Source organism: Equus asinus, chromosome 7 (assembly GCF_041296235.1).
Source record: "Equus asinus isolate D_3611 breed Donkey chromosome 7, EquAss-T2T_v2, whole genome shotgun sequence".
NCBI lineage: Eukaryota > Metazoa > Chordata > Mammalia > Perissodactyla > Equidae > Equus > Equus asinus.
This window is the reverse complement of record NC_091796.1, coordinates 96,833,601-96,852,461: the sequence shown is the minus strand read 5'-3', so window position 1 is coordinate 96,852,461 and position 18,861 is coordinate 96,833,601. Positions and strand designations below refer to the sequence as shown.

Below are 18,861 nucleotides of genomic sequence, written 5' to 3'. Positions count from 1 at the left end.
GTGCACCAAGATCAGGACACTCAGGTGCTGAGTCTCAGGCTGGGGTCACATAGGACTGGCCCTCGGCTCTTCTAGGAAGGAATACTTTCTCAAAATCTACGCTGGACATCATCTTATCGTCAAGGAAGAGATGCGCATCATCGAGGTTGAGTACTGGCTTTTGCCAAGTTTGAGCTTTAGCAGGCATCAGTTGGGAGGCGATGAAAATATTTGCAGTTCACTTATTATTTATAAGAGCTTTTTGGAAAAGAGCTTAACTAAAAGTTTCCATTGTTTCAGGTATAAAACATGTTTAGTGTTCCAGACTGTAACAGGGGCAGGGTGGCATTTGAAGGACATCAACTTGTTTTTTTAAATTGCTCGCATCTCTTAGTGTATCATGTTTTATTTTCTTTTCATCAACTGATATAATTTTCATCATGGAATAAAAATTTTTAATTATGAGTCTTGGAATAGTGCCTAGCACAAAGTCATGACTGAAAAATATTTACTGAGTGAGAGAGTGAGTGAGTGAATGAATGATACAAAATGGATTCATGGCTCTGCCTTTGCCCCTCTGTGTTCCCAGACAATAGCCAGGCAGTTGGCTGAGATCTTGTTGCGGGGGATGTGTGAACAGAGCTACTGGAACCCTCTGGAGGATCCGCCATGCCAGTCGCCTCTGGACGATCCTCTCCGGAAAGGAGCAAACACAAAAACCTACACCCTCACTCGGAAAGCCCGCATCTACTCAGGAGAGAAGTATGGGAGTTGATGTCTTCGTTTGTAGGTTAGGGAAGGGGAGGAAAAATTCAAGGATGAGTGGAAGTTCCAGGACAGGTTTTCCCCCTAAAGCAGAACCAGATGAGTAAGTCTCATTTACCAATTTCATAGAGATACCTCATTACTTTTAGTAACTTCAGCAAATGTCTGTGCTCTACCAGCGACATTTTAAGTAGGAAAATGCTCTCATCTCAGTGCTTGGCTACCATTCTTAGCCGTCACAGTTGGTCTTTGGGATTCTCATTCTATTTATTGTAAGAACCCAGCATCAGACAGCAATCAGTGACAAAGCTGTTAGTAAACCAGAATTAACCTTTTCTCCTTTCTTCAGCAATTCCTTGATCCTTTTGTTTAAAAACCTGTTTTACACTGAATTAGCTATAAGAAGGAGAATTAAATAATTTGCAAGTGATGTCTCTTTAGAACTTCTTAATTTTTTTTTAATTTTCAATTTAGGACTTGATTGCCTTTGAGGAAAATGGGCAGGTGAACCACTGTGGTCTCGCACGGGGTCTCCCCAGGTCAGGGGATGAGGAGAGGGGAGGGAGAGAGACCGTGAGAAGAGCTGGAGACAGTAGGGGTGCTGCTCATTCCTGACTCCCCCCTCAGAGCCCTTACTTCCCATCTTTGCCTGCTCCTGCAAGGACAAGGCATGACGGCTTTCAGAATCTCTGCATGAAAGCAAGGGGGAGGTGGATGAATAAATGTGGGAACCCTCTTCGATTTTCATCAGATTGGAAAAATGGCTGAAAAACTACAAGCTTCTGCTTGTGAGGCCTCAGAGGAAGCTCTGATAGAGATGGGAGTGACTGTGGGTACTTACGACATGTGTGACTTCTGAAAAGGACAGTTTCCTTTTCAAAGGGGACAGCATTTCTCAAGGTCACCACCTCTTAATCCTCTAAGTTGACCCTGGCATTTCCCTCCCTCAGTATCTTCTTGTTCAGTTTGAATTTCTTGTATAGATTCAGACAAGTGAGCATTGGCTTAACTTTTCTCCTAGGCTTATTTTAATTTAGTTGTCCTCCCACTTTTTCATGGCCTTGTTGAACCAGGAGTTTGCTGAATTCACAGCCTGTGCTTACTCGTTAGTCCTTATCTGGATTTGGAGAACATCTGTTCTAGCAGTTCTCAGACTCTCACTTTAAAAATGCTGACCCCTCATTATGAACTATTTATTTAGTAGCAGGATTGAGGTTCATTTTTTAAGTGATATTTATATCTTAAAAATAGACTCTAGATTTTTTTTTGCTGCTTTAGGTGTTTCTTAATACCCAAGGTGCCAGTATATTGAAGAATTCAGTTCTTGCTCCCTCTCCCGACCAAGTTTGACACATGGATGGAGCTCTGTGTCTGTCTGGGTGCTGTTCCAAGGTGGCCTCACCCCTTGAAGGCAGAAAAGCTCACAGTGCTGGCCACTTCTTCTTTATTTCCTGAACCACTCAGACTTTGTCACTCTTCTAGCATCAGCTTCCTCATCTGTACAAGGAGAATTATGGGGGCAAAATGCAGATCTAGAAAATGCAGCTACCAGTTAAAGGGAGCATGCCTGTGCTACGCTGGTCACTGAGTCACAGGCTTCATTTCACACAGATACACACAATCACTTCAGGTTTTTTTTTTTTTAACCTTTTTATTGATGTAATTCACATACTATACAATTCACTCATTTAAAGTATACAATTCAATGGCTTTCGATATAGTCACAGAGTCCATCACCGCAATCAAATTTAGAATATTTTTATTACCCCAAAAATAAATCCAGCACCACTTAGCTGGCACCCCCCCCCCCATTCCTCAGTCCTTTGTATTTTCATATGAATTTTAGGATCAGTTTATCCATTTCTGCCAAAAAAAAAAAAGCAGCTAGGATTTTCATAGGAATTGCATTGAATCTGTAGATCAATTTGAAGAGTATTGCCATCTTAACAACCTTGTCTTCTGATCCATGAATGTGGCATGTCTTTCCATTTATTTAGATTTTCTTTAATTTCTTTAAACAATGATTTGTAGTTTTCAGAGTATAAGGTTTGTATTTCTGTCGTTGAACTTATTCCTGAGGGTTGTGTGTGTGTGTGTGCGTGCATGCGTGTGCATGTGCTATTCTTTTTGATGCATTATAAATGGAGTTGTTTTCTTAATTTGATTTTTGGGTTGTTCATTGCAAGTAGATAGAAATACAATTGATTTTCTATGTTGATTTTGTGACTGCAATCTTGCTGAACTGGTTCATTAGTTCTAATAGTTTTTTAGATTCTTTAGGATTTTCTTTATGCAAGATCATGTCATCTGCAGAAAGAGGTAGTTTTACTTCTTCCTTTCTAACCTGGATGACTTTTGTTTCATTTTCTTCCCTAATTACCCTGGCTAGACTCTTCAGTACAATGTTGAATACAAGTGGCAAAAGTGGGCATCCTTGTCTTATTCCTGATCTTCAGAGGAGGAAAGCATCCAGTCTTTCACCATTAAGTGTGATGTTAGCTGTGGGTTTTCATAGATGCCTTGTATCAGGTTGAGGAAGGTCTCTTCTATGACTAGTTTGTTGGGTATTTTTTTCATGAAAGGGTGTTGAATTTTGTCAAATATTTTTTATGCATCTATTGAGATGATCCTGTGGGTTTGGTCTTTTATTCTGCTGTGATGTATTACGTTAATTGATTTTCAGTCTTTTTTTTCTTTCTGCTTTTTCTCCCCAAATCCCTCCAGTACATAGTTAGATATTTTAGTCGTGGGTCCTTCTGCTTGTGGCATGTGGGATACCACCTCAGCGTGGCCTGATGAGTGGTTCCATGTCTGTGCCCAGGATCCAAACCAGTGAAACCCTGGGCCGCAGAAGCAAAGCGTGCAAACTTAACCACTCGACCAAGGGGCCAGCCCTTGATTTTCAGATATTAAGCCAACCTTGCATTTCTAGGTAAATTGCACTAGGTCCTAGTGTATAATCCTTCCTATTTATTGCTGAGTTTGATTTGCTAGTATTTTGTTGAGGATTTTTGCATCAATGTTCATAAAAATCTTGATCTATAGTTTTCTTATGATGTCTTTGTCTAGTTTTGGTATTAGGTTAATTAATAGGAATAGGAATAATAAATAGGAATTCTATTTTTTTAAAGAGTTTGTAGAGAATTGGTATTAATTCTTCTTTAAAACTTTGGTAGAATTTATCAGTGAAACCATGTGGTAATGGACTTTTCTTTGTGGTAAAGTTTTTGATTACTAATTTAATCTCTTCATTTGTTACAGGTCTATTAAGATTTTCTGATTCTTCTTGAATCAGTTTTGGTAGTTTGTGTCTTTCTAAAAATTTGTCCATTTCATCTAAGTCATCTAATTTGCTGGCATACAGTTGTTCACACTATTCCCTTATAATGTTTTTATTTCTGTAAGGTTGGTAGTTGTGTTCCCTCTGTCATTTCTCATTTTAGTAATTTTAATCTTCTCTCTCTTTTTTGGATCAGTCTAGCTAAAAAGTTTATCAAATTTTGGTGATCTTTTTGAAGAATTAACTTCTGATTTTGTTGATTTTCTCTATTGTGTTTCTATCCTCTATTTAATTAATTTCCATGCTATTCCGTACTCCTTCAGTTATCACCATCAGTTTTTAGCCTTATAGATTGTGCGTTCACAATCTTACTTCTGATTTATTTTAAAGAGAGAAAATCTATTGGGGTTATGCTTGTCTTGGGGCTCTCTTACTAACAAGGCAGGACTGTCTGATCAATTGACTCTGTTGCCAAAAGGCCATTGTCAGCGATTCAGTTATGCTGGTTGGGAGGTAAAAAAGGAAATCCATAGATAATGTTTGAACCTCATTTTGGCTGGTCGTCCCAAACTCTCCCCACTCCTCAGTCTCTCGTGAGAAATATGAGTTCAAAGCAAACTTTAGGTGGCATAGATCCTTCCAGATCCAGCAAACCACACGGGCCATTCCGAATAGTTGGTCTTAATATATAATATATGAATACAACTGAAAAGCGAGCTCTGCTAGAAAGCTCCGCTCCCTGTCACTATGACTGCGACGTGAAGGGAAACAGGATGCTCAGTCTCTCTGCATCTTGAATTTTGAAGGGAAATGAAATGTAGATAGTCCTAGATAGAAAAGAGGGGAGGGATCACATGTCATGGCCTCTTTACTTCCTTGCTTCTGGGTCTTTCTGAAGAATTTTATTGACTTTGTTTACTTACTTTTTAGGTAAGCTTTTTATTGACACATAACATACATTGAGGAAAATACACACACCAAATTAAAACTTGGTGGCTTTTCACCAAATGAACACATCCCCATAATTAACATCCTGATCAAAAAACAGACATTGGCAGAACCCTCGAAGCCCTCTTGGTACCCTCTCCCAGTTACTACCCCTGCCCAAGGGTAACCCTATTCTGACTTCTATCTCTGTAATTAGTCTCATTTTTGGAACTTGTATAAATAGAATCATACATTAAGTACTCTTTTATGTTTAACTTCTTTTGCAACATTATATTTGAGAGATTCACCCATATTTTTGCATGTAGTAGTGGTTTGCTTTCGTTGCTGCATAGTATTCCATTTTATTAATATACTCCAATATATTGATCAATTCTACTCGTGATGGGCATTTGAGTTTTTTCTAATTTGGGACTGACAGGAAGAGCGCTGCTATGAATGTTTTTATACATGTTTTTTGGTGCATATATATGTGCATTGCAGTCAGGTATATTTTTCTTTTCGTTATATTCCTCCTTGTAAAAAGCATTTGAGTTGGCTTAAATAATTATATGCATGTTAGGGTAGATAATTAGCACAAAGTAAAGAAGGAGATTAAAAACCACTATTGTGCCAGGAAGTGGATGATGAAAGGATTTATTGAAAGCTTGGAGTGCCAGACAGTGTGCTAAACTCCTTTGTAGGCCTAGGGGGAGAAAGTAACGATCATGCAGAGATTTTTGGTAAGGCTGAGGATGCTGTTTGTAGTATAAAGATGAGGGACTTTGAAGGGACTTGACAGCCACTTGATGGCTGCACCACCGCCCTCTCCTCACCTCTGTTTTGTACGGCCTGCCTTCAGGTCGTCCTGGCCTGTCTTCTCACAGCAACACGGAAGCCCCTGGGCAAGGTGAGGTGCTGTGTGGGCTTCACCCAATCCCCTCCACAGCATAGCTCAGTGGACCTGGGCTGATCCATGTGAAGGACCCTTCTTTCTTTGTCATGCGGGGACTTTGACCTATGTGGATTGACAAAAAGGGGAAGAATTATAGGGAGGTCTAGATAGTCCTCAGATTGGACCATCAAGTCACTCTTAATGTTTAATTTAAACCCTTTTCCTTCCTTGGTACGCTCATCCTTCCACACAAACCTAGGACCGACACTATTTTCTGCCTTGGCATGTTTAACAGACAGTACGACACGGGGTGGGAATGGGGCTGCAGCTGCTGCCATTGTATTTTGTTTGTTTGTTTGTGTTTTTTTGAGGAAGATTAGCTCTAAGCTAACATCCACAACCAATCCTCCTCTTTTTGCTGAGGAAGACTGGCCCTGAGCCAACATCCGTGCCCATCTTCCTCTACTTTTTATGTGGGACGCCTGCCACAGCATGGCTTGATAAGCAGTGCGTAGGTCCACACCCAGGATTCGAACCGGTGAACCCTGAGCCACCAAACCAGAGCACGTGAACTTAACCACTGTGCAACTGGGCCAGCCTCTGCTGCCATTGTTGGCTTGGATTCTTCAGCTCCTGTCTGGCTAGCTCTGGTTCAGAGGCTATATTTCTCTAGGAATTTCCTGGTAGTGTCACAGACAGGCATATTAAAATTATAAAGGCACCACTACTGGGCTTTGGAGGTGATGTTGTCATTATTTATGGATCAACTTTCTTGTGGGTTAGAGGTGCTTAAGGCCCTCCTTGCACCCAAATACAGTCACATGACACCGTTTCCATCAACGACAGACTGCATATACAATGGTGGTCCCCTAAGATGAGTACCATATAGCCTAGATGTGTGGTAGGCTACACCATCTAGGTCTGTGTAAGTACACACATACTGATGTTCGCATGCCAAAATTGCCTAATGATGCATTTCTCAGAATATATCCCCCTTGTTAAGCGATGTGTGACTGTAGAATCTGCTTTGACTCCTGCATGGTGCCTTTGACTTTTAGACATCCAACTCCTCATTAGTCGTGTAATAGCTAAAATGTCAAGAGATGAAATGCATTTGGACAAAGTTGGGTTAATTTCTTTTGTATGATTGTTTCTACCATATACATAAAGTTTTCTACCTACCTGGGAAAAATTTTAAGAAACAGCTATTATCTAGCAGCCGTGATAAGATCATGATTACTATTTATAAGTGAGGGGAATCTTGCCCTGGTTCCCTACGTCTTCCATAGAATCAGATGATGAGTTGGTAAATTCATCCAAAGTAAGGAAATGAGCAATTTGCCTAAAGGTCAGCCAGTGAGTTGGTAACGTGGCTAGAATTAGAATGTAGCCCTCCCATTCTTAGCCACAGCGCCGGCGCTGTCACCTCCCCCGCCAGCCCACCCGTCCAGCTTTGGGGTCTTGTCCTCATTGCCCACCGATCCTTGTTTTCTCCCTGTCCCTTTTTATCTCCCACCCTGCCCTTCAAAGCTTCCTCTGGGTCTAGGGCTCCAGTTTTCCAGCTCCACAGGACCGAGGCCTGGGCACCCCCAGATCTCCCCTTGAGACTCCTGGGCCCCAAGAGGAGAATGTCACAAAAGGAAAGCCCCAACAATTTTTGGCTGTCTGCCCAGAGCTCCAAGCTTCCCTGAACAGGGAAGATGGAAAGCATGGCCGGAAGTGAGTCTAGAGAATTCCTAATGAAGGAGAGGGAAGCCTTCCAGTGGGTAGTTTTTCAGGCGTGTCTTTTAAAACTACCCTATCCCCTTCCGCTCACATCTTCCTACCAGCCCTGAGAGCTTTGCCGAGCTCCTGAGTACCCATCTTGCCTCGAAAGAGTGAAGGAAGTGGAATGAGAATCAGTTAATGTGCTACTTGTTAGCAGCTCTGGTAAAAATAACGCAACCTAGCACCTAAGCAGGCTGGATGGCTCAAATGGAATTTGGAGATTATCTGTGGGCAGAATTGGCTACTGTTAAGTCACAATTAGCATGGGTTCTCTCTTTTCAATTAGTCTGGACAATGCAGAACTGGGTAACCATGAAAAAAAGGTTAATGTTACTGCTTTATTTGTAAGGCCCCAGTTGCATGTAAGCACGAGCCAGGACGTCAGGAAATGATTGCTAGATGGACACACACACACACACACACACACACACACACACACGGGAGCACTCTTCATTCAGAGCCTGTAGGCTCTCTTTCTGAATTTAAGGGGAAAGATCTGTTCCATCTTCTAAAAACCCAGATCACCTCAAACTGCCTCTTTTAAGGAAGTCACCGAAAATCCCAAATCTTGCTCCTCATTCACAGGTCAGCCACTTCATAAAATTTTAGCCCTGCATGAGCAATGGGGACCCTCTCCCAGATGGTTTCCCTACCTCTAGGGACGTCAGAGTTGTAAAAAGAGTGCCAGGCACTGTGCTCTTTTTGTCCTGCTCTTCATGGTCCTTTCATGCGATATAAAGTTTGCCAGCGTTTCAGAGGGAACAAGTATTTATAATGATTTGAAACACATTTTTTTTTTGCCTTTTTTTTTTTTTTTAAATCATCCCATCTCTTAAATGATTGTAATGTTACCCCTGGGAAGATGTAAATTTAGTCCTTATTTAGTCATCTCCCAAACATCCAGGAGTTTTTTTTAACCATCTTCATTTTGATTGCACTCTTCTTCCATTCCATGGAAAAGAGTTGAGTTTGGCCCCATTGGTGATAACATTCAGAATTCTACTCGAAAGATTCTGGAGTTTTAGAACAGGAAAAAAAATGCTGGAAGTCTTTAAAAATACTCAAAGCACAAAAAAATAGGATCTAGACAATGGAGATTGGGGTTATGGTTGGGTTTTATTGTTCTTTAATCCTGAGCAATATTGAGCTTAAGAGCTTTTTCTTTTAATCCAAGATGTTAGAGTTCAGCCAAATTCCATATAACAGATTAAGACAGCTCTTGCATGCCGCCCCATAATAAAACATGTGTGTTTAAGTAAGATAGCTCGGTACATTTTTACAGTATTCTAGAAATTATTCAAACTCTAAAATTGCTTCCAATCTCTTTTTTCATCTAAATGGCAATATAAGATATGCCAGCTAGCAAGTAAGAGGTAAGAAAAGTACTGTTTAGTGAAATGTCTGCAATTTATGCCTCTATAACGGGTTTAGGAGAAAGCTTGTATTATTTAGATAATGTCAGTTTGTAGCAATCTAAATTTCTGCCTCTATAATAGGCATATATGTTATTTGGGCTTTTAACTTGGTTTTTACAGCTTTACTTCGCCCTGCTGCCTGTTATTAAAATGCACAGTTAAAATGGATAATTCCACAGATTACCATAGAAATAAGCAAATTAATTCAGGTGTCCAGATTATACCATATTTTTCATGGATTCTGTATAACAATCTAGAAGCTTTAGCATTCAGTTCTACTCGTAGTCATGTATTTTGTGTTATTTTGAAATTGCCGTATATCAAAGTTGGTTTTCTTTATGCAGCATTTTTTGTCCTCAAGAAAATACTGAAGAAGCCCTGTTGTTATTGCTGATTAGTGAGTCAATGGTAAGCAGAATGTGTTTTTACATTTCTTTCCCCTGTTCCTATAGTCCCTTTTTTGATATGCAACTCCATCAGTATAATGACTTTTTCTTGGGAAAAGAATACTTTCTACAGGGGATACCTGGGTGGGAAAAAAGCAATACAGGTTTAAAAAGGGGGATGTTTCTTAATTCTTGGACTGGCTAGAAATGTCCTTTGGTCAGCCAAGAGCATGGAGCTTCTCTTCCCTTAGCAATTAGCAGGCATCTGAGTTCATTCATTTATCCAAGTATTGATTAAACACTAACACAACTGTCTATAGGTAAACTACAGCTAAAATGACCACCCAAGGACCCTTAAAAGGGAGAAGAAGCCCCGAAAAGGATCCTTTATGAGCCTTCTCAGTTTGCCTTGGTGGGAGGGAGAATTTGAGGATAAATCACTCGTTGGATATGTGAACCCCTGGTTTTTAGAGCAGGAGCCTGATGAAACTGCCTCATCCTCTTGCACAGGTCCGTCCTCTCCCCAGGCCCCCACCTGTTCCCCAGGCATTGCACATTCCCAGGCCGTGAGAGCTCACTCCTGTTACCTGGCTCTGCTGTTGTGAGAGAGTTTTTGCCAGACCATCAGATTCCTTTGAAATGTTTTTTAGCGTTTGGCCAGGATATCAAATTTTAGGTCTAGAATTTCATCGCTCATCATTTATTTACTTTCTACTCTGCATATCGCTAGGCAGGATGACCCTGGCTTGAACCATTTGGAGTAGTACGTGTGATAGTAGTTAATACCTTGGCAGGTAAATGGGGTGTGTTGAGCACCTGAGCAGAACGGCAAGCTCCTGGAACTTGAAAGGACCTAGAGGTCCTCACATCCATTCACTCATTTTGCGGATGAGGAACCTGAGGCCCAGAGCAGGCAAAATGGATGCATCACGCAGTGGTCTCTTGCTCTTTCTGGTAGATTGTACTGCCTCCTCCCACCTCTCCCATCCCACAGAGCAGGCAGGAGGAGAAAGGGGAGGAAAAGGAATCATAACTGAAGCCAGAGAAGGTGCTCCCCTTCTTCTCCAAGCACGCAGTTTAAATGGGGGTTTGAAATACACTCAGGTGAAAAAGACTTAGAAGTGGAGCGCAAGAAGAACGTGTGTGCTGAGTGAAGGAGGGATCAGAAGAGGCTGGGGTTAGTCAGGGAGGGTAGCCTTCTTGCCTTAATTTAAAGCTTTGGGGTTTTTTGTTCTGCGAAATGGCCCAGAGATGTTTACAAGAGCAAGACTGCTTGAGTTACCACTTCTTTTTATTTGGAAGCTCCTTGACGTCATTGGCCTTACTTCCTCTGAAGGAAACAGGTTGCCCCCTTGGCTCATCTTTCCTTGACTGTCAGCTGGTAACTTAGGACGGTGTCATTTACATTCTCTACTCTGCCTTGGCACAATCAGGGAAGGCATATATGTTAACAGGCTGGCACTGGTGGCATCCAGTAACTGTTTATCAGATGAGCAAGTCTCACTGTGCTTCATCATCATCATCGATGAGGGCCAGCTCATGTTGGCCTCCAAGCTAATATTCCCTCGTTCTAAGCCAGACTCTTCACCACTTGGCAGTTAACTTCCTTTGGGCAAGCTTGGTTGGTTACATTGTAAAAGTTCTGAAAGCATGGTGACCACACATTTTTAGATTTCTTGAACAATTCTGTTTGAAAATATTGTGTTCCATTGTCAGATCATGTTTTCCAGGTTAGAATTTGGAAAACATGGCCGCATGTCTAAAATGCTTGCTCTAAGTGTAGAGGTCTTGGGAATGATGTCTCCAGCTCTCCTGCTCCTTAATTGAAGTGATAGAAACTAAGAATTCTAGAAGTTCGAATCCCTTTGAGACAGTCATATTTGGCTCTGTGGTCTTAAATTTCCGGAAAATCTCTTCAGAAGCTGGTGAAATCCAATGACATCATCAGTAAATTTGAAGGACTAGGTTTCCAACCAAAATAATTATGTTCTCCTTGTAAATCATTCCGTAATTATGTAGGTAGAAACCTAAATTAAGTTGCCTTGGGATGCCTTTTTTCATGTCCCTTGACTCCTTGATTTTTCAGTTTTTAGACAGAAAATGAATGTGCTCAATTTCAGAACCAAAACGAGAATTGCTGTGCTTTTTTGGTGTCTGAGAAAATTGTATTCTTCGTTGGTTCTGACTTTAACTTAGAAGCATAAATTTGTCCATAGTCTCTCCACCTACCAGAAATCATGTGGAATTGTACTGCTTTCTCACTTCAAATGAAATTAGCTTTCCCCAGGAGAAAAGGGTTATCAGAGCTATATTTGCACAACTACCACTGAGACGGTATTCTTGGATATTTATTGTTTGTGAATCTCTTTGATGTTCTATATTGTAGCTTTTTAATCAAAAGGCACTGATAGACTCTCTAAAAATTTTTTTAAAAAGAATGCATTTGGCATAACTTGAAAATCTCTCTTAAATAGTATTTTGTTTTGTTTTGTTCTCTTCCAGGCATTGGTCTCAGTATGGAACATTTATAGCAAATAAATAAGATGAGACCACTTATAGCAGTCCCTATTTGCCTCAGAGCTTCTTTTGTTGGCTCAGAAGTCATTCCTAACAAGAAAAACTTAGAATGAAATCTTCAAAAGCAGGCTTGTTTCCATGAGAGATGACTCACTTTGTAGGAAGTGGCCTGTCTTATACATTCTTATTTGTCTCTGACATTTAAGAGCAAGGAGTTTTAAAGTGAGTAAGTACTGATGGGTGGCTGAAAGTAAATGCCTTGGACTCACACACAAAAAGCAAGCATTTTGTCTCATTAGTGAGAGAGAAGGTGTTTGCGTAGCCTTTCCGAATGTCAGGCTGGAAGATAAACATCAGCCTGGACAAGTGGCCCTGATCCCTCATGTACCACTTTTTCACAGGGAAAACTGAGGAGCCCGCTCTGTGCTCCTAGGAACAGATAGATCTGGGACTTCCATTAATTAGCAGGGGGAAAAAAGACAGGCAAAGTCTTAAGTGTACTGATTCTGAACTCCTATTAGGGAGAAAAGGAAAATGAGCCAGCAGTTAGAGTCTCTAATACATGTGATATGTCTGGAGGAATCTGTAGAAAAATTAAATTTCAAAAGGAGTGAAAACAAGTTGCTGTAAAGACCATTTGATTTCTAGATAGATGAGATTAATAAGCTTGAATGTGCCTGCTTTATTTCTGTGCTAAGCAGCGGAGATGTGAAATAGGCAAGGTGCTCTCTTGAGTCCTCTGTGGTAATGTCTTTTAAAGCCAAAATCTGTTTGCTTCTTGCTTTCTCATATGCATCTGTTTTGTGCATCCCTAAGCAAGACTGAATTAGTCTTTGTAGTCTGTTCCAGTGAAGATGTCATATAGGGATTTGAATGTTGCTTTGGTGATAGAGGAAAAGTGTGATATATCTCTGTAGGATGGATGGAATTTGATGACACCATTTGATGATGGGACGTGTGGGGCTGGAACTTTTCTGCCACTCTTTAGAGCAGAAGCAGGATCTACAAGTGGGGCGCAGCAGGGCCTCACTTGATGGATTATTCTGCTGTTCCAGAGCACTGCTGTGTCTGCAGCGAGGCAGTCTGTGAACCTGAGCCCAGGAACGATCACCCTGCCTTGCATCAGCTCCTAAAGCTTCCTCCAGACACCTGCTGACAGGTACAAGTGTCCTCTAGGATCACACGTCCAGGCCTTCAGTGTTGGCATAATACCATGTACCATGTGCCCTGGTGCTCTGGGGATTGAATAAACGACCGGAGGTGACAAGCCCCTTACTCATTCCTGCCCTTGTCTCCAGGCCCTTGGCAAGCTGTTAGGGGCAGGAAGGCCCAGATTCTTCTCTTTACAAAGTGATAGTTATGTGCATGGGCTGGCTCATCATCTTCTTCTGTCTTCCATGTTGTTTTCAGGCCAACCGCGATGCTGTGCTGAGCAGGATACCCGAGCACAAGAGCGACCGTCTCATCAGTTTGCAGAGCGCATCTGTGGTCTATGATTTACTGACCATCGCTCTTGGAAGAAGAGGCCAGTATGAGATGCTGTCAGAGGTACAGCCCTTGAGTCTGGTTGACTTCCAGGTGGTGTGTGGTGCTGGTAGTGTAAGCACTGGGAAGAGCTGTGAGACCCAGTCCTGGCCTCCACTCTGTCATGGCAGCCATGTGACCTTGGTTCCATCATTTAACTTTGGTTTTCTCCTCTGTAAAATGGGAATTGGGCTAAATGATTAGATGGGGGAGTGCATTGGCAGTCCCTTCCTACCAATGGTCCATAAACCCACTGGCTATGAGATTGTGTGTGAGGGGAGGAAAGCATTTCTCAAGAAGTTTCTCTTTCGATGTAATTTCCACCATAACCAAAAATCTCCCATCTTTGATATTAATTTCCTTATAAAATAGGTTTCATCTTATTTAAAGTACCAATGCATAACTCTGGTGAAATGGCGACTTCAGGTGAGTGTGTTGTCAGGTGAGCTGATGTAGGCTTTCCTGAAAGGAAACTGTCTTCATTTAGAGTCTTTTGCTTGTTCACAAGAGACCTCAGTTGATTACAGATCTTGTATGAGGTACCGTCATCTCATTCCCTCAACTGCTAAGAAATATTTAGGATGGAATGTTGACTGTTTTACAGTTTCAGAAGAATCTGGTTAATCTTGGGCTGTGGTGGTGCATTATTGACTTGTTGCCCAGAATACCGAGTTCCACCGTGGTGAGGGAGATAAGCAAGTAACAAGATCTTTTTATCTTTTCTGTAGTGGAGAGAAAAGAAAGAAAGAAAGAAAGGAAGAAAGAAAACAACTCATTTTGTTAAAATGAACTTTTCCATGTTATTTATCCTTCTTTTTCTAAATTTATACACATTGCAACAGCCTCTGGGCACGAGGACAGGGAATGAAATGCAGTAACAGATTGGCTGAAATCAGATAAGCACCCGACTCACCCTCTAGCCTGCCGGTGCATCGCCACATTAGGCAGGAGCCTTGGAGAACAGATGAGCCTGCGTGGCTTGGATCTTTTTTTAGTCTTTGGTTTGGTGACTATACAGGGCAATGGTTACTCAGTCTTCAAAAAAAGCCCCTCACAATCCAGCTAGATAAAGCCGTGGGTCCAGATGTTCCTGTCACACACAGTACACCCCCTGGGGCTCTGCCCCGGCTTAAGATTGGCCCAGATTCTTCACACTCGGGGTGCTTTGATTTCCTGGGACCCTCTCCTCCCAGCCAGCTTAGTTCCTGTCTGTGCCTCTGCCATGGAGCCCATCTGTGGGGACAGTGCCACCCAGCTCACTTGAGTTCTTTTTTCCTCCAGACAAACCACTAAATATCTCTCTGGGTCCAGGTTGAGTGTGCTTTGCATGTCTGCTTTCATCCCATTGTGTAGCAACAGAGCTTTTCCCCAGCTTGAAATTCGCCTACGTCCAAAACAGGTGTGAGGAACTTGAGGTGGCTGGTTTGGTTGACAGGCTGGGTGGCCCCTGCCCACAGACTTCTTGTCATGCCATGAATGTCTCTAGGGGGACGGCTGTCACCCTAGCAGCATTCCTCTACAAGCTGGGAGCTCCCTGGCATGTGTCTCCTTCCGGCGCAGAATACTGGGACCTTGTTTTCACCCAGATGACTTTCACCTTGTTATCCCATGTAGCTTCCATCTTGTGGTGACGACCTGACGCTGAAGTCACTGGGTAGTCTGGTTGGTTGCCGGAGTCTTTGCAATTCAGGATTTCACTGCCCTGGTCACATTTAAAACGTTGGCGACGGGGCCAGAGGTTGCCTTGAAGGTGCTGGAGTAGAAGGATGGGAGAAAGGGAAATTTGTCACCGCATATACCGTGGAGCCTTTTGAATTTTGTACTATGTGTTTTATCTAGTAAAAATATAAGTCAATTGATGAAATATATAAAAAGGAGGACATGCAGTTCGTCAACAATGTGTGTGCAGTCCCTGTTCTGTGCCAGGGGCTGTGATTAAGGCTGAGGATACAGCCACCAGTGAGGCGTGGTCCCTGCCCATGACAGCTCCCAGTCTAGAGGGAGACAGCCAAGCAGTGGGCAGTTGCCAACCTGTGTGGCTGAGTCTGGGGAGGGCTCCATGCAGAGTCTGCATCCAGGAATAAAGGATTGGAAGACTTGGCTTCAGCCTTTCTTGCTGTTTCTACTTAGTTTTGCAGTTAGAGCTTCCTCCAGCAAACATTTGACCGCCATATTGTCTCAGATCTTCTAACTAAAACTGGTGGTGTCGTGGGAGAACGGTGAAAGTACACGGCATCTCGGGGCAGCGGTTCCGTCTTTGGGTGGCTTGGTTACTGCAGCAGGGGCTGGGTCCACCCTCGGCTCAGCAGGGACCTTCTCTCCCTTGGTCTCAGGCCACATCTTACTTAGAGTGTCCTGCTTCCCTCATTTGCTGGGGTTTTGTTTTTTTTTCTTCTCATCTGCTCATCCATTTTCTCAGGACCTTAGGTTAAAAGGCTAACTGGATTTGTTTTTAATTGAGGTAAATTCATCTAACATAAACTTAACCATTTTAAGTGTGTAATTCAGTGGCATTTACTACATTCACAATATTATGCAACCATCACTTCTATCTAATTCTAAAATATTTTCATCACCCTAAAAGGAAACCCTGTACCCATTAAGCCGTTATTCCCCATTCTCCCTCCCCGCAGTCCCTGTCAACTACTAATCTGCTTTCTGATTCTATGGATTTACCTATCGGGGGTATTTTATATAAATGACATCATCTAATAGTGACCTTTGTAACTGGCTTCTTTCACTTAGCACAACGGTTTCAAGATTATCCATGCTGTAGCAAGTATCAGTACTTCATTCCTTTTTGTGGCTGAATACCATCCCATTGGATAGACACAGTACAGTTTATCCATCGTGCAGGTGGTGGGCAGTTGGCTCTGGGGGGTGGTGCTGCTGTGGGGGTAACTGGAGTTTAAACGCCTCTGTTACTTCTTTGGGCCCACGACTGTTAGTGATTCCAATTATTGTCGTTCATCCTTGTGGTAATACATTCTATTTCCCTGTCTTCATCTCCTGCATCATCATCAGAGTGACCTTTCTAGAACGTGGGAATGGGCATGCCACTCTTCTGTTCAGAAATGTTTGATGGCTCTTCCTCTTCCCGCTTCTTTTTCTCTCTTTTTCTGGTGTTTTGTGTTCCTTTTCCGCACGTAATGAAATTGACTTCATTGTTTATCTTTCTGCCACACGCACCAGCCCTGCAGGCTCCTCAAAGAATCAAACAATACATACAAATATGGAAAAGAAAATAAAAGTCATTTACAATCCCGCTCTCCTGAGATAATTGACTACGCGTTGACGTTTCAGAGACTGTCTTTTCATGTATCTCCTTATGAATAAATGCACATACATCTATGTAAGTTTCAAGGAAGAAGATAGTATCATAAATGTTTTGTTGTGCATATTCCCAATCATTCGTCTCCCCTCTGTTGGCACCACACCCCATCACTGCCTCCTCAACTCCCAAACCCAGATCAGCAGCTGGTACAGCCTGCTTGTGCCCCTTGCTAACGTGTTCCGGCCACATCCCCCTCAGGCTGGTCTGTAGGCAGGTCCTCTGCCTCAGAGACACTGCAGAGACCTTCCTTTATTTCGGGCAGAACCTTTGTGAACAGAAGAGTTAATAACCACCAGGCTATTGTGAGAGAAGTCTTACCTCCTTCTCACCCTGTCCTCATTCTTTCTTTCCTTCTCTTGTCCCCAACCAACATCATGTCCACATCAAGACACAGCATGTTTTCCTTCTTCTGGCTCATCTCCTCCACTGACCTGGGCCCCTCTGCACTCCTGCACTCACAGAGGAAAGTTGGGGGGCACCACTGCCGCGCTTCCTAGCACGGCAGCTCGTCTCCTCTCCTCCTGTCATTGACACCTTTGGTGTGCTGTGCAGCATTGTGCGGACCCAGCCTTTAAGAAGTGTGCATGGGGGGAAGCAGAGCCACTTTCACGAGAAAACTGTCCTCTCTCTGTCTCCTTCTTCAGCTGTGTTTATTCAAGATGGAAGGCTCCTTTCCCATCTCGAGTTTGGTGCCCTTTTGTATGCCCACATAATGCCCCCTTTTTCTCAGGGCACTATTCAGCCAGATTCTGGGCAAGGAGCATCATGCAAAGGAAATACAAATCAAAGGTTTATCACATCCTCATTCTGACAGGTTTAAATAGAAGCACAATGTCTACCATAACTCCAGTGCTATGAGTTTTCATGTTTTTTAAAGACTAATTGTGAGCCCTGCCGAAAGGTTTGTGTAGGAAGGAACACTTCTTTTTTTTTTCCCCTTTAATTTAAACAGCAGCACTAGTTGGCATGACAACCTGCGCTATTAAAAGTAAAGCAACAAGCACGGCTTCCTCTGTTTTTCAGAATGAACCCAAGCTGCTAAGGAGGTTTGTTTCTTGAATTTGACTATTAATGGCTCCATTCTGACAGAATGTTATGGGGTCCTTTTTGAAGGGTGTATGTGTCCCCTCTACATAGACATGGCAGCTTTAAAGACAGAAAGGGTATTTTTATCTTTCCCGTTGAACTCATATTCATTTGTTTATGGTTAGTCTCGGCAGCATTATAGTTCTGTGGGTAGAATTGTCTGGCTAGTGCTTGTACCAAAGGGACATTTACACATCCCTAACCCAAACACTTACCTAATCAAGGGGCATTGTGAAAAATACTTATCTGTCTTCTTAAGTCTGCTTCACAGGCCACCATTTGTTAGTTTACCTTAGAGTTTGGTATTTCATGCAGCCCCACTCGTACTGCCGAAAGCCGACCTTGACCTAGGTGTCAAGGTCCCTAGAAGGCGTCAGTGTGGCCTGACACAGATGGAGCCGCAGGCTTCTGAGAAGTTAAGGCAGAGTGTTTGGTTCATGGTAGGTGCCCAATAAAAACTTGCTGAATAAACTGAGGCTTCAAAGTCAGTGTTCTCATCCTGCTCCCTTTTCTTTGGTTTCGTCTCCTTGTAGATGTGCAATGAGTGTATCTTCCCCAGGCAGGCCCAAGGTTAAAGGTCATTTACCTGGGAAGTAGGCGGCAGCAGAAGAGGTGGGCCCAGCTTGGGGCAGAGCATTGGTACAGATCCCAACTCTGGTCCAGCTACAGAGGTCAGCCCACTAGGGATCAGCTCTGTCATTTTGCGTGAAGAATCTCAGCCACTGACGTGGCCACTGGTACCTTCATTCCCACCATTATGGAAGTGTTTTTTGAATTAGGCATCATTACTCTCTTCTTATGGCCCTCGAAAATTTTTTTTAACTTTTAATTTTTTAACTTAAATTTTTTTTTTTTAATATGCCATTGTAACCTTTTTAAAGTATACAATTCAGTGGCATTAATTGCATTCACAGTGTTGTGTAACCATCATGGCTATTTCTAAACTTTTCCATCACCCCAAACAGCAACTCGGTGCCCATTAAGCAATA

At 42.5% G+C, this 18,861-nt stretch overlaps 1 protein-coding gene across 12 annotated transcripts in view; it reads left to right on the top strand.

Moving 5' to 3' along the window:
- TTC7B (tetratricopeptide repeat domain 7B) overlaps positions 1-18,861 on the top strand; it is a 246,416-nt gene that overhangs the window by 108,065 nt on the left and 119,490 nt on the right. For 7 of the 12 annotated variants that reach the window (XM_044774202.2, XM_044774203.2, XM_044774206.2 and 4 more), the window contains 3 exons: positions 569-741; positions 9,370-9,433; positions 13,339-13,476. In XM_044774202.2, coding sequence (XP_044630137.1) covers positions 569-741; positions 9,370-9,433; positions 13,339-13,476 — 375 coding nt within the window. The remainder of the gene's footprint in view (positions 1-568; positions 742-9,369; positions 9,434-13,338; positions 13,477-18,861) is intronic. The other 5 variants (XM_070514194.1, XM_070514196.1, XM_044774210.2 and 2 more) reach the window with 3 other exon arrangements.